The sequence below is a fragment of the Pelobates fuscus genome, chromosome 8 (assembly GCF_036172605.1).
Source record: "Pelobates fuscus isolate aPelFus1 chromosome 8, aPelFus1.pri, whole genome shotgun sequence".
NCBI classification, from domain to species: domain Eukaryota; kingdom Metazoa; phylum Chordata; class Amphibia; order Anura; family Pelobatidae; genus Pelobates; species Pelobates fuscus.
Window position 1 is genome coordinate 103691602 of NC_086324.1, and position 24280 is coordinate 103715881.

General features: G+C 45.3%; 1 protein-coding gene across 2 annotated transcripts in view; it reads right to left on the minus strand.

Annotated features, from left to right (window-relative positions):
• ANKRD44 (ankyrin repeat domain 44) overlaps positions 1-24280 on the minus strand; it is a 724718-nt gene that overhangs the window by 423029 nt on the left and 277409 nt on the right. For both annotated transcript variants that reach the window (XM_063430205.1, XM_063430204.1), the window contains exon 4: positions 3191-3261. In XM_063430205.1, coding sequence (XP_063286275.1) covers positions 3191-3261 — 71 coding nt within the window. The remainder of the gene's footprint in view (positions 1-3190; positions 3262-24280) is intronic.

Genomic DNA, 24280 nt, shown 5'->3' on the forward strand with positions numbered 1-24280 from the left:
GAGGGGCCAGGGGGGCTAGACGGTGGTTTTAACACTATAGGGTCAGGAATACCTGTTTGTGTTTCTGACCCTATTGTGATCCTTTAAGGTTTCTCCAGAGCATCCTGTATTTGTAGCAGAGATTGTAGGGATCAGCATCAAATTGATACAGGAGTCCTTGTAGATAATCGATACTGAAGTAGCAGAGAAACAAGGGAGATCCTTGTGGAGTCTGAGGTTGGTTCAAAATAACTCAGCAATGTGAGTTTGGCCCGGCTTCCTTATAAAGCAGGTGAGTGATGTGTCATCAGAATGGGAGGAGCTTACTTCCAAACCAGGAAGTAACTTTAGGGAAGCAGAGTCACGGCATGCCAGCAAATTATAGCAGACAGCTAAAGATCTCATGTGGGACTCCAGGCACAAGACAGTTATATGTCTGCCTTGAGTTCCTGGACTTTCTGCTGTATGGAATGAGATCTCGATCCCTTGTCACTGCTATTCTGAACGGTCAGATCTTTATTTCTGCTGTGTGTTTCTGTTGGTCCATCACAATGTATTTGTTGTGCCATCTCTGCTGCCCACATCCTGCAATAGGGTGTGAACCCCTGCTTTAGGGTGCACAACCTATTGAATATGGGTGTGCACCCTAAAGCACAAACACACGCCACATGTATATGTATGTATGTATATATACATATATATATATATATACGCACACACATACATACGCTGCTGTGTATGTGTGCTGTGTGAGGGTGCTGTTTGTGTGTGTGTGTGTAAGGGTGCTGTGTGTGAGGGTGCTGTTAGTGTGATGTGTGTGTGCTGGTATTGTGCTATGTGGGTGTTTGTGTGTGTGTGTTTGTGAGGGTGCTGTTTGTGTGTGAGGGTGCTGTTTGTATGCTGTGTGTGTGGGTGCTGTTTGTATGCTGTGTGTGAGGGTGCTGGTAGTGTGCTGTGTGTGAGGGAGTTTGTGTGTGTGTTGTAAGGGTCATGTTAGTGTGTGAGGATGCTGTTTGTGTGATGTGTGTGAGGGTGCTGTTTGTGTGCTGTGTGTGGGTGTTGTGTGTCTGTGAGTGTGCTGTTAGTGTGCTGTGTGTGAGGGTGCTGTTAATGTGCTGTGTGTTTGTAAGGGTGCTGTGTGTGTTTGTGTGTGCTGTTTGTGTGCTGTGTGTGGGTGTCATGTGTTTGTGATGGTTCTGTTAGTGTGCTGTGTGTGAGGGTGCTGTGTGTGCTGTTTGTGTGCTGTGTGTGAGAGTGCTGTTTGTGTGTGTGCTGTATGTTTGGAGTGATTGTGGGGGTGGGGGAAGATTAGTAAATATCCCCCCTCCCTTCTTACCTTATGTAGGGAGGAGGGATCCTTGCTGCCATGTGCCATCCCTGGTGGTCCAGTGGAGAGTGAACTCTAGCCTGCGTGGCTAGAGTTCACTCTCATGAGAACTGAGCTTTGCAGCGGCAACACTCAGATCTCGCGAGAGGAACCCGGCGGAGCTGCTGGCTAGAGCTCCCCGGGTCCTCTCCTGCCTCCCTCCATGCTGCTGTGGGCCGGTGAGGGAGATCTTTAATCTCCCCACCGGCCCATGGAGGCTTAGAGAGCGCCGGCTCTGCATGAGCCAACAGGGGAGATCCTGAGATCTCCCCTGCCGGTCTCAATCCATAGGCGTGCCACAGGGATTAGGGTATGCCCAGGCACACCCGGCACACCCCGTGCACACGCCTCTGGTCCCAAACATGCTTCTTTTTGGGATATTTCAGTCACGCTACACTTGTTATGAGACTGTTCTACCAACGAGAATCTTTCTCTGTGTCAGTTGTCTGCAAAGTTTACACTCCTTTTATGTTTGGTGTCGTTTTGTCGGGTTTAGGATGTTCAGGCTTTCAACATAGGCCTTATTCTTTTTCATCAGAGGGCATCACATTTCAGATTTCCCGGCATATGAAATCTGAAATCTGGTTGTTTTTACCTATTTTTTTTTTTGCCAGTTATGTGCAGTTTCTGCTTTACATTGACATGTAGAGGTTACTTCTATTTTGTGGTTTACCCCTTCTGGTTAATTGCTTATATATTTGAACAAATAATCCATTCTCAGGTATATCTCTTGCAAGATGGATTCACTGGCTTTTGTCTCTGGCATGTATTGAGTCCTCGCTGTGTTATCGGTTGCCTTTTAGTTCAGCGTTAAAAATGCAATGTATGAAGCTTGTACTTATAATCTTAATTTTAGAAAGGACAGAAGCAGGATGCAAATATTTTTTTACACTTTCTCACTCTTTTTTTCTCTTGTGTTTTCTTTGTTGCTTCTTTGGTTTTGGGTGCTGTTTTTTAGGTGGCTGTGTATTCGTCTGGCATATGTTCCTCTGTCTTGTAATGTATTATTCATAGTCCGTTTATTACAACATGAGTAATGTTTTCATATTCTCTTAATGTTATTTAGCATTCATGGTTTTGTTCCAAGTAAAATTATACTCATTGTGGATTGGGTAGACCAGCTCCTTCAGTGGCTAAGCCTGTGTACATTTATTGTCGTTTCAGTTTTCTTGGGCTTGTTGCCTGTCTTTATGATTTATCGGTCATCGTCGAGTCTTTGTTGACGACTACACATGTTATTTTGTTGGACATTATGTTCCTGTGTTTTGAATTATGAAAAAACAGGTGTTTAAGACTGATTCACCTCATATCTCCTTTACTTGTTTTTGATTTGTTCTTTGTTTCCATGTAGTTTTCTTTGCTGCTTTGAGTTCAGTAAAGAAAGATATGCATAACATTTGCCTCCTGTCATTACTAAAATTAAGATTACAAATACACTAAAGCTAGCATAATCTTCAATAGTTATTATTTGTAACATTTTCTTTTTTTAGTTTCATTTTTTTGGAACAGAATAGAATAACATACAATATTGACTAAATCAATTTCCCATATTGCTTTTATAAAAGAGATACCATTTAGGAACCCAGGAAGGAAGCCCTGGTGGGCAGGATGAATTAGATAAACGTTGAGGAATAAAGTCTTATTTTACCTGTCTGAAAATATTCTGTGCACGGCCATTCAGTAGCGCTAACCCCTTCATTTCTTTTACAATCATACAGTGTTATCCACTAAACTCAGATATTTTGCCAAAATTCAACAAAATAAAAATACAAGGCAGAAATAGCTGTATTGAATTTGTGAAAATTCCGTTTGTTTCAATGTTGTCAGGAATTTTCAGTAACTAACCTCACTTCTCGAAGCAACAGCACGATGAAGAGGAGTCAGCCACATATTGTCTTTAGCATTTACACGAGCTCCTGCAAAAAAACATGCACAAATACCAATTACAAGTATTAATACTATTTGATTCTAACAAAGCATGTATGACATTGAGGAACAGTAGGTGACGAGTTACATCTTATGTTAAAGAAACAAATCTGCATTTCTAACGCTATAGTGTCCCAGTCCCTAGTTTTGTGGCCAGTCCCCAACCTTCTATGAGTAAACATTTTCAGAAACAGAGAAAACTTGCAGGCTACAGGAAAAAACAGCTTCCTGGAACCTGAAACACCAGTTAGACACTCCAGGTGTATCTAAGGGCTTAACCCTATATTGCAAATACCAATATACAAACGCGCACTTAATCCACACAATGTGGGTAAGTGCTAATCTGGAAATGAGGCAAGTATCCTTTATACTAATTTGCCTGCACAATTAAGCCCTCTGACTCTAAGCATTATACAGGTTAAGATATAACCCCGTGTATAGTTATTTATTTGATATTGGAGTAGAGTTGTAAGGCTAGTGAATATATATTTATGTGTAAGTTTTTCACTGTTCTGCACCCTGCTCTATAAGTAAAAAAAAACAATAGAGGTAAAACCACTATTAAATATACACAACACCCAGTGTCAAGAAGATAAAGATGTATATTTATACTTTACGGTATATAACACATAAAATGTACCACTGTTGGTAATGGTACAAGGTAAGAGAATCTCTAAAAGATAAGTAAAACAATACATAGTGTAACCTGTTAAAATAACAATAAAATGTAAACAAATGTAGAGCCGTGCCAGGCTCTATATTGTCAGCTTCATGGTGCCAATATTTGCTTGGATAGTTGTCCACAAGCAAGGCAGGCAAGCAGGGATAATTTCAGTGCATTTATTTGAAAAAAATATATTTAAAAACAGGACATATATATAAGCAGTGTGTAAAAGCAATAGTATACAACACCGCAATAAAGTCCTAATATAACAGTGCAGCAAACGCGTTTTGACTTGACAGTGCAATATTTATAGATGTAAGTATCCTTCCTTTTATAAGTATTTTTTTTATAAGTAACCGAGTCGTTTAATTGCCTATATATTTCCTTAACATAGTCTTCTCTGTTTTGAAGAACTATGCCTCCCCCTTTATCAGCTGGTTTTATGGTTAGGTTAGAATCATTACTCAATTCTTTAAGTGCATTTCTTTGTGCATAATTTAGGTTAGATTTCCTATTTTTTGTGGATTTGTTCTTACCATCTGGAATATTTTTAATGTAGCTGGCAATACTTTCGACCTTATTTTCTCTTATGCATGTACAGTATCTAATATTTGCAACACTCCATTTCCTCTCTCTGATCACCACCTCTTATTGCTTGCTCTCGAGTACCACCTCACCCAACAACCTCAGCCTAACACCCCTCAACTCAGGAGGAACATTAATTCTATTGACCTCCAGCAGCTGTCAGCTGAAATTGATTCACAACTGCTATCCATCCCTTCCCTCTCCTGTCCTTCACTGGCCATCTCAACATATAACACTAACCTCACCTCTGCCTTGAACGCTGCATCCCCGCTCAAAACATGCACCTCGAAGAGGACATGCCCCCAACCTTGGCATACTAAATCAACACGCTATCTGCAAAGTTGCTCCCGTTGTGCTGAATTCTCCTGGAGGAAGTCTCGCACCCAGGCAGACTATCTTCATTATATATTCATATTACGTTCATACAGCGCAGCCCTTGCCTTTGCCAAACAGTCATACTTTTTCTCTCTCATTAGTTCATGCGCCCACAATCCCAGGCATCTCTTTGACACCTTTAATTCTCTTCTATGCCCTGCTGTGGCCACCCCCCAAACTAACCTTACAGCCGAGCTTTGCATGCTACTTTACCGACAAGATTGGACAGCTAAGAAAAGAATTCTCCCCACCCTGCCATTCTCTTTCTCAACCACACGTAGATCATGCCTTTCCTACCCTTCAGACTTTCCCCCCACCTACTGAACAAGAGGTGGCTGCACTTCTCCTTTCCTCTCGTCTTACCACTTGCCCGCTCAATCCTGTCCCATCTCACCTCATCAGATCTCTCTCCCCTTGTCAAATGTTCTCTCTCTTCTGGCATTGTCCCTGCTGACCTTAAACATGCCACTGCAGTACCTAGCCTGAAAAAAAAACATCTCTTGACCCATCCTCCCCTTCTAACTATCGTCCCATATCCCTGCTCCCTTTTTCCTCAAAGCTTCTGGAAAGACTTGTCTTTGCCAGTGTGTCTCGCTTCCTAAATTCAAACTCTCTCCTTGACCCTCTTTAGTCTGGCTTCCCCCTTCTCCACTCTACTAAGACTGCTCTTATCAAAGTTACTAATGACCTAATCGCAGCTAAATCCAAAGGTCACTACTCCATATTAATTCATTTTGACCTCTCTGCTACCTTTGACACCGTTGATCATGCTCTCCTCCTTCAAACTCTTCAATCACTCGGTCTCTGTGACTCTGTCCTCTCGTGGTTTTCCTCTTATCTCTCCCAATGCTCATTCAGTTTCTCCTCTTCCAAGAATACCTCCTCCCCTCATCTTGTCTCAGTTGGAGTTCCCCAAGGCTCTGTGCTTGTTCCCCTTCTATTTGCTCTTTATACTGCCTCTCTTGGCAAACGTATTGCCTCTTTTGGATTCCACTACCACCTGTACGCTGATGACACCCAAATATATCTCTCCTCCCCAGACCTCTCCCCTGCCATCCTGCAATGTGTCACTGCTTGCCTATCTTCCATCTCTGACTGGATGTCCTCCCGCTTTCTGAAACTCAATCTCTCTAAAACTGAACTCCTTGTTTTTCTTCCTCCTAATACGGATCCTCCTCTCTTGCTCTCCCTTCAAGTCAGTGGTATCCACATAAGTCCATCCTTGCAAGCACGCTGTCTTGGCGTCATACTTGACTCTGGCCTCACCTTTGAGCCGCACATCCAGTTTGTTGCCAAATCATGTAGATTCCAATTTAAAAACATAGCCCGCATCTGCCCCTTTCTTATCAGATTATTGTATTATCTATGAGACAGGGTCATTACATGACAGAGAGAGAGCACTTCTAATCTTTTGTATTTTTAATTATAGGTTAATAGGTACCCTATTCCCCTCTACTCATCTAACTTTACTGCATTTAAGCAGTAAAATGTCTCCCTATTTTTTCCACTTAAAGGAACACTATAGAGTCAGAAACACAAACATGCATTCCTGACCCTATAGTGTTAAAACCACCATCATACCCCCCTGGGCCCCTCATGCCTCCCTAAATATAGCAAAATCTTACTTGTACTCAAGCCTGAAGCTGTTTGCCTCAGAATAGCAAGCTACCTGCTGACCTCATCAGAAGGGGTGGCCTGATCCAATCACAATGCTTCCCCATAGGATTGGCCGAGACTGACAAAGAGGCAGATCAGGTGCAGAGCCAGCACAATTCAAACACAGCCCTGGCCAATCAGCATCTCCTCATAGAGATGAATTGAATCACTTAATCACTTGAGGAAAGTTCAGTGTCTTCAATTCAGAGGGAGGGGATCCTGAATGTTTGGATGCATTTTAGGCGGCCATGACCCAGGAAGGATCTCTAAGAGCCATCTGAGGAGTGGCCAGTGAAGTTATCACTAGGCTGTAGTGTAAACACTGCTTTTTATCTGAAAAGACAGTGTTTACAGCAAAAAGCCTGAAGGTAATGATTCTACTCACCAGAACAAATTCAATAATCTGTAGTTGTTCTGGTGACTATAGTGTCCCTTTAACTCTTATGTTTATAAGTTAACATCCAATTGCATTTTTTTCATGCAGGTTGTGTCAGTCACAGCCAGGGAAGGTGTGGCTAGGACTTCATTAACATAATCCAAAGTGATTTTAACTCCTAAATCGCAGATAATGGAATAGCACCCTGACCACTTCAATGAGATGAAGTGGTGTGGGTGCCTATAGTGTAAATTTAATGCAAAAGGGAACAACTTTATGAATTACAAAAAAAGTTCTATTTACAATATTATTCACTTATTTTATAAAGTGAATTTATTGAGAGTCTGAATGATACATATTGCATTCAAAGATACATTAAATGAAACATACTGCAAGAAAAAAATGGCTAAATAAAATTTTGCTTTCAAATGTAAATATATAATACATGTCAAAATCAATATTAAATAAACTAAATTGTGCTATATTTGTTAAGTATTATTTAACTTTCACTCAAATACAAAATGGCAACCTACGGCAACATACGCAACCAAAACAAGAAGTATAGAACCAATAGGAACACAAAGATGTGCCACATACAGCAAGATGAGAATCGGGTAAGCATCAAAAGAGCCCCCATCCGGGTGATATACTCTCAGCTAAAGATGACCGCCGCCATGTGTTCGCACATACAAATGACGACCACCCAGCTAACCATTTAGAATGGTGCGGTTAGCGAGGTTAATAAGGGCAATAAGCAGCACACGACGGTTCTGGGGGGTCGGTCCGTTCGACAGTCCATTCGATACACGAACAGCATTAGTTTAATCTGTTCGGTAAGCCTTATATACACACACACACCGAACCATAGAGGGGAAAGGGCACGAACAAAGCCTTTTCATAGTCCTGAACAAAGACTTTTCATAGTCCAGAACTATTAAAACAGGGGCCATAGTCCTGGGACAAGAGGCTGGCAAGCAGGCCCCTCCAAGAACCAGTGGCGAGGATACTTTCACCACAGGCTCATGAACCAGCTACCAGCGGAAGTGCTACTTGGCGATGAGGTGGCATAGATCATTGCCGAGTAGCACTTCCGCTGGTAGCTGGTTCATGAGCCTGTGGCAAAAGTAACCTTGCCACTGGTTTTTGGACCAGCTCTTTTCCTGCGGACGGGCTTTTCTGTGCCTGGGAAACAAAGGGATAGTCCCTTTTCCCGCGCCTAGACTCCCAGGTACAGAGGCTGTTGGGAAAAAGACCCCTGGCGGTTGGTGTGGGAAACCCTGTGGGTTTAGTGGAGGTCATTGGGGACAAAGGGAGCAGCGTCCCTTCCCGTGCTGGGGCCACAGGGAGGGGGAGGATCTTGGGATGTGTCCTTGCATGGGGTTATGTATAAAAGCCGTGTGTGGCCAATAAAATTGTGTTGTACCTGCAGGACTGTGTCATCCAGTTACTGGGGGGGGGATGAAAATGGGTCTCCTTATGCCCTAACTGGTTCTCGGCCGGTGGAAGGAAGGGAATTAGCAGAGTTAACCAGTCGGGTTACCCTATGTCCTCTACAGACGTCTTTTGCTGTGTTTAGTAATCTGGTTGTGATTGTATGTTTGTACTGTTTAATAGAGCTATTAATATTAGTATCTCCAAAGACTATCTGTCTGTGTGGATTAATGACATGTCTCGCCTGTGGAATGAACATATCTGAGAAAAGGATCTGTAAACAGTGTCAACCAACCATTTGGAAATATGTACAGCAAGCATGTCAAACTCGCAGGCCGCATGCGTCCCTCAATGGGCATCTTTGCGGCCCAGTGAGCCGCACATGCTTAATGTTCCAAGCAGAGTAGACCCCTGTTTTCCCCACATTGCAGGTGCCTACTCTGCTAACATTTACCCGGCCGCAGGAGAGGAAGGTGGATGCAGCGAGGGAGCTCAGCCTTCCTGCTCCTCACTGCTCCCTCGCGCACGCCGTCTGTAGTGATGCAGGGCACCGAAATATTATGACGTCATATTCCAGCATCACTAAACTGCGCGCGAGGGAGCAGTGAGGAGCAGGAAGGCTGAGCTCCAGATAGAAGATCCCAACTGGACCCCAGGGATAAATACAATAATGTGAGTGTGTGCAAGAATGTGTATGTGTGTGTGTCAGTGAATGTGTCCGTCTGTCAGTGAGTGTGTGTCTGTGTGTGTGTGTGTGTGTGTCGGTCAGTGTTTTGATGGCCGCGGCTGGACAGTGGAGGACCTGGAGGTGCACGGAGGCACGCAATGCCACGTCACATTCCAACGTCATGTCAACATGCTCTACCTTCACAGGGTTTCAAGAAGTAGTGGGAGCATCCGCTTTGGCAAAGGGTGCCGACTGTGCCATTTGGGGTACATCAGAGGCCGGATTTCGGAGTCGAATACTGGCAGTGGCAATGTGAGTAGAGTCTGCTTAAAAGCCCACATAAAATTAAACCTTGCTTATTTGGCCGTTGCTAGACTTTGACATGCTTGATGTACAGGTATCTTTTGATGTATATGCTCTGTACATTAGAGGCCTCTAGATTGTAAACTTTTTGAGCAGGATCCTCCTTAATCTCTTGTTACTATGAACGTTTGTGATAGTTTGTCTCATTTGCGATTATATTCTCTTTTTTTTTGTTATTGTAAAACACTGCATAAAAAGGAAGCTATATAAATTCCAATAATAATGTCCAAGGTCTTAAAAATTCCAAAAAATATACAATGGCAGGAAAGAGTAATCTGGTATATAGATGTTTTTATGTTGTATTCTCGTCTCATATGGCATATAGATGCTTTTATAATGTATCCAATGCGTGTTTTTGCAGCACCAATATTTTATTTTTAATGATAAGGTTCTTTAGATGTGCTGTTCAGACAAGATATTAAAAGAATGCCCTAAAGGAGTCTCATTTTGTGGTGCTGCTACTTCCATTTATAAACAGGGGTTTGGAATTTATATTGCCCCATCCCAGTGGCCAACATGCTGTGCATGGCAGAGATATACATTACATCAAGGCAGCTGCTAGTAATTGAAATACTTAATGGGTATATGCAAACAGGCATAGGCATGCACAGCCTATTGCATTAGGGTGTGCACCCTAAAGCACAAACACATGCTGCGTGTATATGTAAACATACATACATACATACATACATATACATACATACATACATACATACATACACACATACACTGTTAGTGTGATGTGTGTCTGAGGGTGCTGGTAGTGTGCTATGTGGGTGAGGGTGTTTATGTGTGTCTGTTTGTGAGGGTGCTGTTAGTGTACTGTGTGTGAGGGTGCTGTTTGTGTGCGAGGGTACTGTTTGTGTGCTGTGTGTGAGGGTACTGGTAGTGTGCTGTGTGTGTGTTTGTTAGGGTTCTGTTAGTGTGCTGTGTGAGGATGCTGTGTGTTAAGATGCTGTTTGTGTGCTGTGTGTGAGGGTACTGGTAGTGTGCTGTGTGCGTGTTTGTTAGGGTTCTGTTAGTGTGCTGTGTGAGGGTGCTGTGTGTGTGAGGGTGCTGTTTGTGGGTGCCGTGTGTTTGTGAGGGTGCTGTGTGTGTGGGTGCTGTATGTGTGTGGGTGTGCTGCGTGTGAGGGTGCTGTGGGTGTGCTGTGTGTGAGGGTGCTGTATGTGTGTGGGTGCTGTGTGTGCTCAGATCTCGCAAGAGGAACCCGGCGGAGCTGCTGGCAATAGCTCCCCGGGTCCTCTCCTGCCTCCCTCCATGCCTGTGGATCGGTGAGAGGAGGCTTAGAGCAGAGCAGGCGCTCGGATAGCGCCGGCTCTGCATGAGCCGACAGGGGGGATCCGGAGATCTCCCCTGCCGGTCTCATTCCAGAGGCGTGCTGTGGGGATTAGGGTGTGCCCAGGCACACCCGGCACACGCCTATGCAAACAGGTAAGAAGAGTGGGTAGCGCCTTGATGTATTTCTTGAGGTAGAGGTGTTTCCAAAAGTTTGAAAAAGCCATTTGATAAGTGAAATGCATTAAGCGTATCTTACTATTTTATATTGTTTCTATTGTTTTATAAACTACAAATCTAATAAAGTAGTTCATATTTTAAACTTTGGGCTTGGACTTCACCTTATTGTTTGCAGAGCTGTGGGCCATATATTTCTTTGGTGGGGAAAATACCAACTGAGTGCTGTGTAGTGAGCAATCCCCAAATTTGCTCCATACTTGTGAGTACATCTATTTTTTTATCAAACATATATTTGCATCAGTGAGCACTATATATTTTATTTTGTGTTTTAATTGTCACAGGATAATCTACACTATATTTTGCTATATTTTCTGTCTCCACATTCTACTACTTCTGGAAACACCTGTACCTCAAGATATACATCAAGGTGCTACCCCCACGTCTTACCTGTTTGCACATTTTATTCGACCGGATTGAGAGATTCTGGATGTTGTGGTTGCCTACCTTTTCAAATACATACGTGCTAGAGACCAAGCTCACCTATATTCTTAATGGAACTGTGCTATGTGTTAGTGTCATAGAATATGTAGTTTATGGGTCAATGAGTGTGTGTGTGTGTGTTAGGAGGATATGTGTGTCTATGTGCAGTGTGTTTATGTATGGTTCAGTGTATGTGTGTCTGCATCTAAAGTGCATCACAATGACATCAGTTCCATATAGCCAGCACATGCACATCACATCCAGCCAGCATACGCACACATTTTACATACACACACCACACAAAATATTACATACAGCCAGCATACATTACACAAAGTCAACATCACTGCACTCACTACATACTATGACAATGGGAAGCCAGAGAGTGATACATTTAGGGTAATGCACAAAACTCTATTTTTTTGCTAAATAAATCTACATGATAAAACTGAGGTAAAATAGCCATGTTCTGTCTATAACAGAGTTAGAGACTATTTCCTCTATATTAACATTCAGATTTAATTAACGAAAACTCAGAGTTCAGCAAATAGTCCTGTCAATGGCTCTTGGCAGGGGTAACAATCTTTGTAATCTTTGAAATTACTTTGTATCAGATTGAAAACTAACTGGATACAGCCAAATATGGTACACTAAGAACAAGGGGGTAACCCCTAGTGGAAATGAACGGTAAACTTGACATTAGTGTACCAAGAAGGTATTGGGAAGAAGCAACACGTCCTGTGCTAAATAGTTACCAAAAATGCATAGGAATCTAAACCACAAGTTAAAAAGACCAAAGGTCGAAAAACAAAAAAGGATTTATTGGATACTATATAATAAAAATTCAAAAGTAGATAAATGTCAGCGCTGTGCAATAGCCCCAAATCAGTGTTTGTGGGGAAGCTGGGTATTGAGATAAACCTCCACAGCGGTGGTTTAGGAAATTAGGAGAATTCTGTGTAAACTTTGTAAACAAACAGCAGTGGTCACAGTAACGTATCTTCAAAGATACAAACCAAGCAGAGAAAGTGCAACACAGTTTATTAATATCATATAAAAATAAAACTCTAAATCCTTTAAAAAACTCATACACAGTAAAAAAGATGGTGTTTAAATCCTACTTTCCATCTAACGATCCAAACATAGTCCAGGACATGTAGCAGATAGGCAGTGTGCTGAAAGTATTACCACTCCGTTGGTGCAGTAGAAATCCAGAAAATGTCCAAGGATCTAGCCGAAATGCTGCAAGTTCAAATGGAGGGATGACAAAGCACTTCTAACTCATCGTTCCACCCGTACTCAGCGGGCTTTTTCAAGATAATGAGTCTGCCTTATCTTGTGATTTATATACCCTGTCAGATGTAGCAGAGAGCATTTTCTCCAGCTTCCAGTCACAAAAGACTAATAAATCATATATTATTGAAGTCTGTATCACATGCCATTCGAAACAGGTTATTTATTTATTGGAGTGTAAATGTGGTCTGCAATATGTGGGCCAAACCAAAAGGTTATTAAAGACAAGACTCAGAGAGCATGTCTACAATATTGAAAGAAAATTTGAAAACCACACTGTGTCCAAACACTTTTCAGAAGTTCACAACAGTGACCCCAAAACATTAAAATGTTGTGGCATACAATTAGTAAAAACACCATGGAGAAGAGGAGATCTTAGTCAGAAATTGACCAATCAAGAAATGTTTTGGATTTTTAATTTAAAAACTTTAATTCCGTTTGGCTTAAATGCCGAACTAGAATTAATCAATATTTTATAAATTTGTATTCACCTTGATGTTGTACAGAATTTAATTTTTCTAAGGATAAGGTTTTAAATCCTCTCTTCTGCTATCAATTTCCTTGTGTAATTATATAATTAAATGTGTGGATTACTGAGCTCATTTATGTATTTTTATTTAACTAGTGTTTTAGAGTGTTTAAGAAGATTTTTGATGTGTAAGAAAAAATCAGATTACTTTGTGTTTGTAACACACTGAAATAATTTTTTGATCAAGTATTTTTTATTTATTATTTTTTTATGGACAAAAACAAAAGGGTCCTGTTTACTAAATAAATACAAATTCATTGTATTGGTGTGTTTTAGAAGGGGTACAATCCACCTTTGCATTGGCTGCTAAATAACAAGTCATACAATTACTTTTATTACTTTTATTACTGTTTAAACTTAGTTCAAACAGAATGTCATTTATGTTTTTTATATACATTTGTTTAAATTAATATTATTCATTTAATGTACCCTGTATTGACTATAAAACATCTTTTTTGCAAACATTGCTTTAGACATGAAAAGCTCTGCCACAGAAGGGAATCCTGTGTCTTTAAGAGAAAATGCTCTCTGCTACATCTGACAGGGTATATAAATCACAAGATAAGGCAGACTCATTATCTTGAAAAAGCCCGCTGAGTACGGGTGGAACGATGAGTTAGAAGTGCTTTGTCATCCCTCCATTTGAACTTGCAGCATTTCGGCTAGATCCTTGGACATTTTCTGGATTTCTACTGCACCAACGGAGTGGTAATACTTTCAGCACACTGCCTATCTGCTACATGTCCTGGACTATGTTTGGATCGTTAGATGGAAAGTAGGATTTAAACACCATCTTTTTTACTGTGTATGAGTTTTTTAAAGGATTTAGAGTTTTATTTTTATATGATATTAATAAACTGTGTTGCACTTTCTCTGCTTGGTTTGTATCTTTGAAGATACGTTACTGTGACCACTGCTGTTGGATACAAAGTTTACACAGAATTCTCCTAATTTCCTAAACCACCGCTGTGGAGGTGGAAATCATACACATTTACCTCAATACCCAGCTTCCCCACAAACACTGATTTGGGGCTATTGCACAGCGCTGACATTTATCTACTTTTGGACATTCTATCATATAGGTTTGCGGAATAACCTTTTATTTTTTTTTTGTAAATATGTTTTTATTAGGTATTTTACAGTTTTTAGTGTTAACATATAATGCGGACGCACAGGTCCCAACAGTTAGAATCCAATACGTTTAGATAATTGAGAGAGTGAAGCAGTTGAACATGCAAACGTAGAGTGGTGACGCGCCGGTCACTGTGTAGCGACAGTAGCAGTTACTTGTTGGACTCGCAGGTCCCATAAACCATAAGTATTAAGTAGTTTTTCCGTACGGTGTAGTGAATGATTATGCGGACACGCAGGTCCCCTTGTACTCAAGGTTAGTGTTCGTGGTGAGATGTTATGAGCCCTTTCATGCGCCATTGCGGGTTTGTGTGTTTGTCACCTTGGCTCGCGGGCCCGTAGGTGTCAGGTGGTGTCGTGATAGGGTTACCTTTAGGATAAGTTCAGAGGCTAGTGAGACTTGCAGGTGTCTGTGCGACGCAGCAGTCTAAGACCTCGGGTCACACGGATCTCGTACCTGTCGCCTGTCGTGTGGTGCATGATTTTAGGATGTAGTGGTGTATCGTGACTCGTGGACCAGCGTCGCAGTGGCCCGCAGGTCTGGGTGTTGCATCTAGAGGGGTCTCAGATGTCAGCTTTGTAGAGAGTCACGTCTAGGCTCAGGTCTCCTGGTGTGTCTGTCGGTGTTTTGTGAGTGGTGGGCACACAGTGCCTGGACCGTGCCAGTTCCGCCACTTACTGTTGTGTGGCGTCGGACTTGTTGCGGTGTTGTGTGTGCGCAACTGGTGCCCTACTTGCCAGTTCTGCCCTCAGGTGTGGCCCCCTTCTGCGGGTAGCGCTTCTGCGTGGTGTTGTGGTTCTGCATGTGTCGCTATGAGTGTTGGTGATAACCGTGGGTGGTCATACACCAGGTCTAGGTGTCGGTTTATGCGATCTGTAATGGTGTGTGTGTAGTGTGTGGGGATTTAGGGTGGGGGCTCTGTCGGTTGGAGGTCGGGCGCTGTTGGGATGTGTCACCGTCTGCAGTCACTTGGGCCTCATATCTGAGCCTGTGTGCAAAGTTCGTTTTGGAGGTCGTCAGGAGCCAGTGTGTCCAGATTTCTAGATACTTGTCGGAGGCGTTAGTGGCGCACATATTGAGTTCTTCCACTGCCCTAAGGTCCTCCATTTGGGAGAACCATGTCGTCAGTGGGGGCGTAACTGTCTGCTTCCAGAACTGTGGGAGCACCTGCTTGGCTACGTTTAGGATTCGTATGGTTAATGATTTCTTGTCGCGCGATCTGGGGGTCTTTGTGTGGTGTAGGAGCATGGCCTCGGGTAGGAAGGGTGGCGATGCGTCAGAAAATGTTTGGAGGAGACCGTGTATGCCTTTCCAGAAGGGTCGGATAGCCTCACAGTCCAACCAGAGGTGAAGTGTGGTGCCTGGTGCAGTGTTGCATCTCCAGCAGAGTTCTGAGTGTTCTGGGTTGATAGCATGGAGTGTGGTCGGGGTGCAGTACCAGTTTGTAAGGAGTTTAAATGCCGTTTCCTGTGTCTTGCTGAAGACTGAGAAGTGATGCGTTAAATAGCACATCTTCTCCCAGTCTCCCTCAGTGAATGTTTTGCCTAGTGTCTATTCCCATTTCCCCATGAACTTCGGTAGTTCTGCCGGGGTTTCCCTCTGGAGTGTGGAGTAGAGGAGGGAGATCCCGTGTGGTTGGGGGTCTGGGTCCATGCATAGACGTTCAAACGTGGTGGGGTTTCTCGTCAGGGCTGTGCCTCCTGGAAGTGTACGTACATAACTTCGTAGTTGACTGTATTTGAGGTGGTGTAGTAGCGTGGGGGTGGCTCCCTCCAGTATGTCAGGTAGTGTTTTGCAGTCAGTCCCATCGAGTAGGTGGTGTAGTTTGGGGGTGACATGGTGTAGCAGGTCTCTGAATGTGTTGGGGTCTGAGCCTGGGGGGAAGCCGTCGTTGTGGGTCAAAGGGAGGAGTGGGGATGGGTACGGTGCCAGTCTGTATCTGATTGCTACCCTCCTCCACACCTGCAGCGTTGCTGCTGTGTAGGGCGAGCATCGTCCTCCCCTCCCCCCACCCACTTGCCATGGTAGGGTGGACAGTGGCCTCCCAGCCTCCGTTTCTTCCACGTCCTTCCAAAGTTTGAGTACTTTCCCTTTTGACCACTCCATGACTCTTTGGAGGTGGCAGGATTCATAGTACAGGGTGAGGTCCGGCATAGCCAGGCCTCCCCTGTCCTTAGGTAACGTCAGCGTGGACATCCTGACTCTTGGCCTGCGTTGGTTCCAGACATATTTACCCATTGCTTGTCTCAGGGTGGAAAAGAAGTGCCTGGGAATAATGGTTGGGAGGGCCTGCATAAGGTAAAGTAGGCGCGGGAGAAAATTCATTTTTATTACTTGGATCCTGCCTAACCAGGAGATATGAGGGTACGCCCAATCTGATAGGTCTCGTCTGAATCTGTCTAATAGCGGGACAAAGTTTTCTTTGTAGAGGTCTTTGGCCTTCTTGGTCAGCCATGTGCCAAGGTATTGGATCTTGCGGTCCGCCCATTGGAACATGTGGCTCTGTCTCAGTGGGACGGCCCTGGCCTCGGGCACGCTAATATTTAGGACATAGGACTTTGAAAAGTTGATTTTAAGGTTGGAGATTGCCCCGTATTCCCTGAACGCTCTCAAGATGTTCGGCAACGTGATCTCCGGGTTGGTGGGCCAGAAAGGGCTCGAGTGCCAGCACAAATAATAGGGGGGGGGATAGGGGGCATCCCTGCCTTGTGCCGTTTTGTATCGTCAGTTCTTGTGTCACGGCCCCGTTGACAACGACATGCGCCGTGGGTCCGTCGTATAGTGCCTCAATCCAGCTCCTGAAGTGAGGTCCCAGTACAATGTGTGTCAGTGTATGGAACATATATTGCCAGTTAACTCTGTCGAAGGCCTTCTCCGCGTCTGTGGACAGCAGGAGAAGGCCTCCGTCGTTGCCCCCCCGGCCGTGAATAAGAGTCAGCGCCCTAACCGTATTGTCTCTCGCCTCCCGGCCCATTACGAATCCCACCTGGTCTGGGTGTATCAAGTGTGGGATGTGTGTTTGGAGGCGTGTGGCGAGAATTTTCGCCAGTAATTTAACATCACTATTGATTAGTGAGATCGATCTAAAGTTACCGCAGTGTTCCCTGTCTTTGTCCCCCTTTGGAATGAGCGTGATGTGGGCAGTCCGTGATTGTTTAGGTAGGCGATGTCCCTCTCGTAGTGCGTTTAGCGCGTCTAGCAGGGGGGTGTAGAGGTGTTCAGCAAACGTTGTGTAGTATTTCAGTGGCAGCCCCTCTGGGCCCGGGCTTTTGCCTTTCTTTGTCATTTTGATGGCCAGGGCTAGTTCGTCCATTGAGATGGGTTCGTCCAGTTGGTTAGTGGCGTCGGTGTCTATTGTCTCAGTACGGTGGATGCTCTGTTAGCGTGGAAGTCTCTCAGCGCCCCAGAGCGTCTCTCTGGTTTGTTGAGGCCTCTGGCGTTAATAGTAAGGACGGTGAGGTCGTCCGGTGTGAGAGCCATTTGCGTCGTAGTGGGGTGGTGGATACGTCGGTGGGCCTATGCGTCCCGGTCTGGTCAAGGAGATTGGGGGATAGTGCGTTGGGTGGGTCTGTCTATGTAGGGTTGGTGGGTAAGGAAAACGATGGTAATGAGAAGTGTGTGTGTGTGTGAACTTGTCCCCAGTGGGCGACAAGGAGGAGTCAGCGACGGGGAGTGGGAGGCCCGCGGCCTCCTGCGGTCCGTGGGTTCCACTCACCTTTTGAGGGTCGCTGTGCCCTACAAGGGTGTAGGAGGAGGTGAGGTGAGTCCAGGTGGGTCCAGCCCTCCCCGTGACTGTGTGGTCGGCAATTACCTGAGAGTAGTGTCTTGGTCCCTGTTCGTCGGGTCCCTGTGAGTTCCCTGGTCGGCTCTATTTGTGAGAGTCGTGCTTGTAGTATGATCCTCGTCGGTGTGTTTTCGGATCATGTGGCCATGGGCTGGCCGTGGGTGTCTGCCTTGGGAGTAGGCAGGTGTAGTACATCATAACTGTGCACAAAAACAAATGCAATAACATATAAACCTATACATATATCAACAGTGTATTCCACATTACATGAGCCCCTTTCAGAGTGTTCGGGCGGTTGCTCCCTGTCCCCTGTTCCCTGCCCCCCCCCCCCACCCCCAGGTGAGCGTGTCCCTATCTCTGATCGGTACCCCGGTCCCCCATGGGGCAACCCCCTCATCTCTAAGTCTCCCCAGGTGTTCCTCGTTGTGAAGGCGTCAGGTTGAGTCGGTAGGTGGGGTGCATCTACGGCTCATCTACGGCCTGATTCAGCTTTCTTCGCAGGGCATGCTCCAGGAAGAAAACAAATGGTATGATGTCGCTGATGGTGCCTTCGGTGCGACTGACTAGGTTTGTCACCTCCTCAAAAGGACGCATGCGCCTACAGGCATTGCGCATGAGCGTCCAGTAGCGTGGTAAAAAATGTCCCAGCTCCGCAGAGGATGTCCTAGCACCCCGGTCATACAAATACTCTAACAGCTTTTTCTTGTTGGAGCAGGCGGTCGAACATTAGGAATGTTGAATTCTAACATGTCGGGCTGTCGCAAATCAAGCACCTCACTGGCATGTTGTTTCTCCGCTGGATATCGGAAAAGTGTGCCATGGTCGTGTAGGAATGCCTGAAATGGCCACACACCTTCCTGGCCTGCTTAAGGACGTCCTGTAAGCCTGGGTACTTATGCACAAAGCGTTGTACGATCAGATTACACACATGTGCCATGCACGGCACATGTGTCAACTTGCCCAAATGCAATGCCGCCAACAAATTTCTTCCGTTGTCACAAACCACTTTGCCGATTTCCAGTTGGTGCGGAGTTAGCCACTGATCAACCTGTGTGTTCAGGGCGGACAGGAGTGCTGGTCCGGTGTGACTCTCTGCTTTCAGGCAAGTCAATCCAAAGACGGTGTGACACTGCCGTATCCGGGATGTGGAACAGTACCTTGGGAGCTGGGGGGGTGCCGTTGATGTGGAGCAAGACGCAGCAGCAGAAGAGGACTCAGCCGAGGAGGTTATGGAAGAGGAAGGAGTAGGAGGAGAAGAGGAGGTGGCAGCAGGCCTGTCTGCAAGTCGTGGCGGTGTCACCAACTCCTCTGCAGAGCCACGCATTCCATGCTTGGCAGCCGTCAGCAGGTTTACCCAATGCGCAGTGTAGGTGATGTACCTGCCCTGACCATGCTTTGCAGACTAGGTATCAGTGATCTGGTGGACCCTTGCCCCAACACTGTGTGCCAGACATGCCATTACTTCCTTTTGCACAATCGAGTACAGGTTGGGGATTGCCTTTTGTGCAAAGAAATTTCAGCCGGGTACCTTCCACTGCGGTATCCCAATAGCCACAAATTTTTTGAACGCCTCAGACTCCACCAGCTTGTATGGTAAAAGCTGGCAGGCTAAGAGTTCAGTCAAGCCAGCTGTCAGACGCCGGGCAAGGGGGTGACTTTGTGACATTGGCTTCTTACGCTCAAACATGTCCTTGACAGACACCTGACTGTGGGCAGATGAGCAGGAACTGCTCAAGGCGAGAGACGGAGGGGTGGATGGTTGAGAGGGGGCAAGGAGGACAGCAGTGATTAACATGGCTGAAGATGCTGGACCAGGAGGAGGATGGCGGCTTTGAGTTTGTGTGCTGCTTGTACTCATGTGTTGATCCCGTAGGCGTTTGTGATGTGCGATCATGTGCCTTCGCAAAGCAGTTGTACCTAGGTGGGTGTTGGACTTCCCACGACTCAGTTTCTTTTGGCACAGGTTGCAAATGGCATTGCTGTTGTCAGAGGCAGAAACACAAAAAAAAAATGCCACACTGCTGAGCTCTGCAATGACGGCATTCTGGTGGTGGCAACAGCATGCGTTGATTGGCGTGCTGTATGGCTGACCCCGGGTGCCGATGCATGCTGTCTGACTGTTCCACTAGCTCCTTGCGACGACCTCCCCCTGCTTCCAACTCGTCTCCTCCTCCTCCTCTCTGTCTCCCAATCTGAACTTTCCCCCTGTTCTTCTTCTCTTCTAGCGGGCACCCACTTGACATCCACGGACGCATCGTCATCATCAACCACTTCACTTGTATCTGACAACTCAGCAAAGGAAGCAGCAGTGGGTACAACATCATCATCACACCGTACGTGTGTAATGCTGCCTGACTGTGACATATCCCTGTTATCTACATCCTCTGGCAATAATGGTTGCGCATCACTCATTTCTTCCAACTGATGTGTAAATAACTCCTCTGACATACCAAGTGAAGCGGCTGTGGTGCTAGTGTTGGTGGTGGCAGCAGGCGGGCGAGTGGTAACTTGAGAGGTGCCCGAAGCTAAGCTGGAGGAGGATGGTGCGTCGAGGTTCCGAGCGGAAGCTGTAGAAGATTGGGTGTCCTGTGTTAGCCAGTCAACTATGTCCTCAGAACTTTTCAAGTTCAGGGTACGTGGCCTCTGAACACTGGGCATTATTCTAGGGCCAAAGAGAATCACAGAACCACGACCACGACGGCCCCTGCGGGGCACTGTGACACTGTGCCCTGGCAGACCCTGAAACGCACACTAGTGAAGGAAACTGACTGCTATTATATTACAGTCAAAAAAGTTTTTTTTGTTAAATGCAAGCTATTGTGACACCAGTGAGTGAGTGGTGGCACAAGGCAGGCCCTGAAACGCACACTAGTGAAGGAAACTGACTGCTATTATATTACAGTCAAAAAAGTTTTTTTTGTTAAATGCAAGCTATTGTGACACCAGTGAGTGAGTGGTGGCACAAGGCAGGCCCTGAAACGCACACTAGTGAAGGAAACTGACTGCTATTATATTACAGTCAAAAAAGTTTTTTTTTTTAAATGCAAGCTATTGTGACACCAGTGAGTGAGTGGTGGCACTTGGCAAGTGGGCACAGTATATGCTGTGAGCCTGACACACAGACTGGCAGGCAGGCACCTGCAATTACATTACACAGAAAAAGAAAAAAGCAGACTGATGTTCTAGCCCTAAAAAGGGCTTTTTGGGGTGCTGTCCTTACAGCAGAGATCAGATGAGTCCGTCAGGACTGTAGTGGACACTGAATAGCCTTGCCTAGCCTAGCTATCAATTTCCCTATCAAATCAGCAGCAGCTACACTGTCCCTACTCTCACTAAGAATGCAGCTTCACAATGAATGTAAAATGGATGCTGTCCAGGAGGTGGGAGGGTCTGGGAGGGAGGGTCTGCTGCTGAATGGCTGGAATGTGTCTGCTGACTGTGGAGTACAGGCCAGGGTAAAAGTTTACTCAATGATGATGAATAGGGGGCGGACCAAACAGCGCATGTGTTCGCCATCCGTGGAGAACGCGAACAAGCGATGTTCGCCAGCGAACAGTTTGGGACATCACTAATCAATAAGTCTCAATATAATAAAATTAGATGAGTGTATCAATAAATATATTGGAGCAGTATAGTAACCTGTGAGGTTGACTCTAGTGTCCTAAAGAATACTGGAGTAATAAGCAACAGCACGCGTCTGTGCTATCGGGAAAACATTAGCTAATGGTAGCCAGGGTGATAATATATAGAGTACAGGAGAACTGTCTGAATTGTCAAGCAAAGTTTGGGTGGCATGTAGTGCAAGCATATGATTGCTAGATAAGTCCAAGGGTCACAAAAAATTCCTCTGCCGGGAGCTAGGGTAGCGGTATAGAAACTATAGGTCTTAGCATATAGTTGTGGCAAGTTTGAGCCGATCCTCCATATTTGACAGTGTAAACTACAAGCGTATAAATGCTGGTTGCTGTAAGAGGTTGCAGAGACAATGCAATGAAAAACTGAAAAACACTGTCAATGGCTAGCGGTGTAAAGGCTGCAGGTCCTAACATATACAGTTGCAAGAAAAAGTATGTGAGCCCTTTGGAATGATATGGATTTCTGCACAAATTGGTCATAAAATGTGATCTGATCATCATCTAAGTCACAACAATAGACAATCACAGTCTGCTTAAACTAATAACACACAAAGAATGAAATGTTGCCATGTTTTTATTGAACACACCATGTAAACATTCACAGTGCAGGTGGAAAAAGTATGTGAACCCTTGGATTTAATAACTGGTTGAACCTCCTTTAGCAGCAATAACTTCAACCAAGCATTTCCTGTAGTTGCAGACCAGACGTGCACAACGGTCAGGAGTAGTGATGTACCGAACTGTCCGCCGGCAAACAGTTCCCGGCGAACTTAGCGTGTTCGCGTTCGCCGCGGTGGGCGGACACATGCGCAGTTCGATCCGCCCCCTATTCGTCATCATTGGGCAAACTTTGACCCTGTGCCTCTCGGTCAGCAGACACATTCCAGCCAATCAGCAGCACTCCCTCCCTTCCACACCCTCCAACCTCCCTCCCAGCATCCATTTTCGATTCATTCGGAAGATGCATGCTTAGTGAGAGGAGGGAAAGTTTAGCTGCTGCTGATTAGATAGGGAAATTGATAGCTAGGCTAGGGTATTCAGTGTCCACTACAATCCTGAAGGACTCATCTGATCTCTGCTGTAAGGACAGCACCCCAAAAAGCCCTTTTTAGGGCTATAACATCAGGCTGCTTTTTTTTTTTTCCTGTGTAATGTAATTGCAGGTGCCTGCCTGCCAGCTTCTGTGTGAGGTTCACATTGGATACTGTGCCCACTTGCCCAGTGCCACCACTCATATCTGTTTTAACAATTGGTTAAGCTTTAGATTTAAAAGAAATAATTTGTTTTCACTGTAATAGAAGAGCAGTTGCCTGCCTGCCAGCTTCTGTGTCAGGTTGGATGCCTTGCCCATTTGCACAGTCAGTGCCACCACTCATATCTGTTTTAACAATAGCTTAAGCTTTAGATTTTAAAGAAATCATTTTTTTTCACTGTAATAGAAGATCAGTTAGTTGTCTGCAAGCGTCTGGGTGTCAGGCCTACTTCAGCATGTGCTCTGCAGACCTGTGCCAGCGTGCTTTGACAGTTGCCAATCATATCTGGTGTCTCTTTAGCGTGATTTTACAAAGAAAAAAGGTTTCCAGTGTAAGCTAATAGCAGACAGTCAGTGTCCTTCAAGCGGCTCTGTCAGGCCTTCCTTCAGCGTGTGCCCTGCACAACCCTGCCAGCGTACTTTGACAGTTGCCACTCATATCTGGTGTCTCTATAGCGTGCTTTTACAACCAAAATTTATTTTTCACTGTTATAGATTGAATAGCAGTTACTTGTCTTCAAGCGGGTGTCTCAGGCCTACAGTGTGTGCTCTGCAGAACTGTTACAGTTCACATTGTCAATCATATCTGGTCTCACAGTAGCTTGCACGCATAGTACCACTAATCCCCCAAAAAATGACAGGCAGAGGCAGGCCACCCCGCAGGGGCCGTCGTGGTCGTGGTGCTGTGATTCCCTTTTGCCCTAGAATAATGCCCAGTTTTCAGAAGCCACGTACCCTGAACTTGAAAAGTTCTGAGGACATAGTTGACTGGCTAACACAGGACACCCAATCCTGTACAGCCTCCGCTCGGAACCTCGACGCACCATCCTCCTCCAGCTTAGCTTCAGGCACCTCTCAAGATAGCACTCACCCGCCTGCCGCCACCACCAAAACTAGCACCACAGCCGCTTTACTTGGTATGTCAGAGGAGTTATTCACACACCCGTTTGAAGAAATTAGTGATGCGCAACCATTATTGCTAGAGGATGTAGATAACAGGGATATGTCTCAGCCCGGCAGCATTAAACACATGGAGGTACGGTGTGATGATGATGATGTTGTACCCGCTGCTGCTTCCTTTTCTGAGTTGTCAGATACAAGCGAAGCGGTTGATGACGATGTGTCCATGGATGTCACGTGGGTGCCCGCTCGGCAAGAAGAAGAACAGGGCGAAAGTTCAGAGGGGGAGACAGAGAGGAGGAGGAGACGAGTTGGAAGCAAGGGGGGGTGGTCGCAAGGAGCTAGTGGCAAAGTCAGACAGCATGCATCGGCACCCGGGGTCAGCCCGACAGCACGCCAATCAACGCATGCTGTGTCCACCACCAGAAT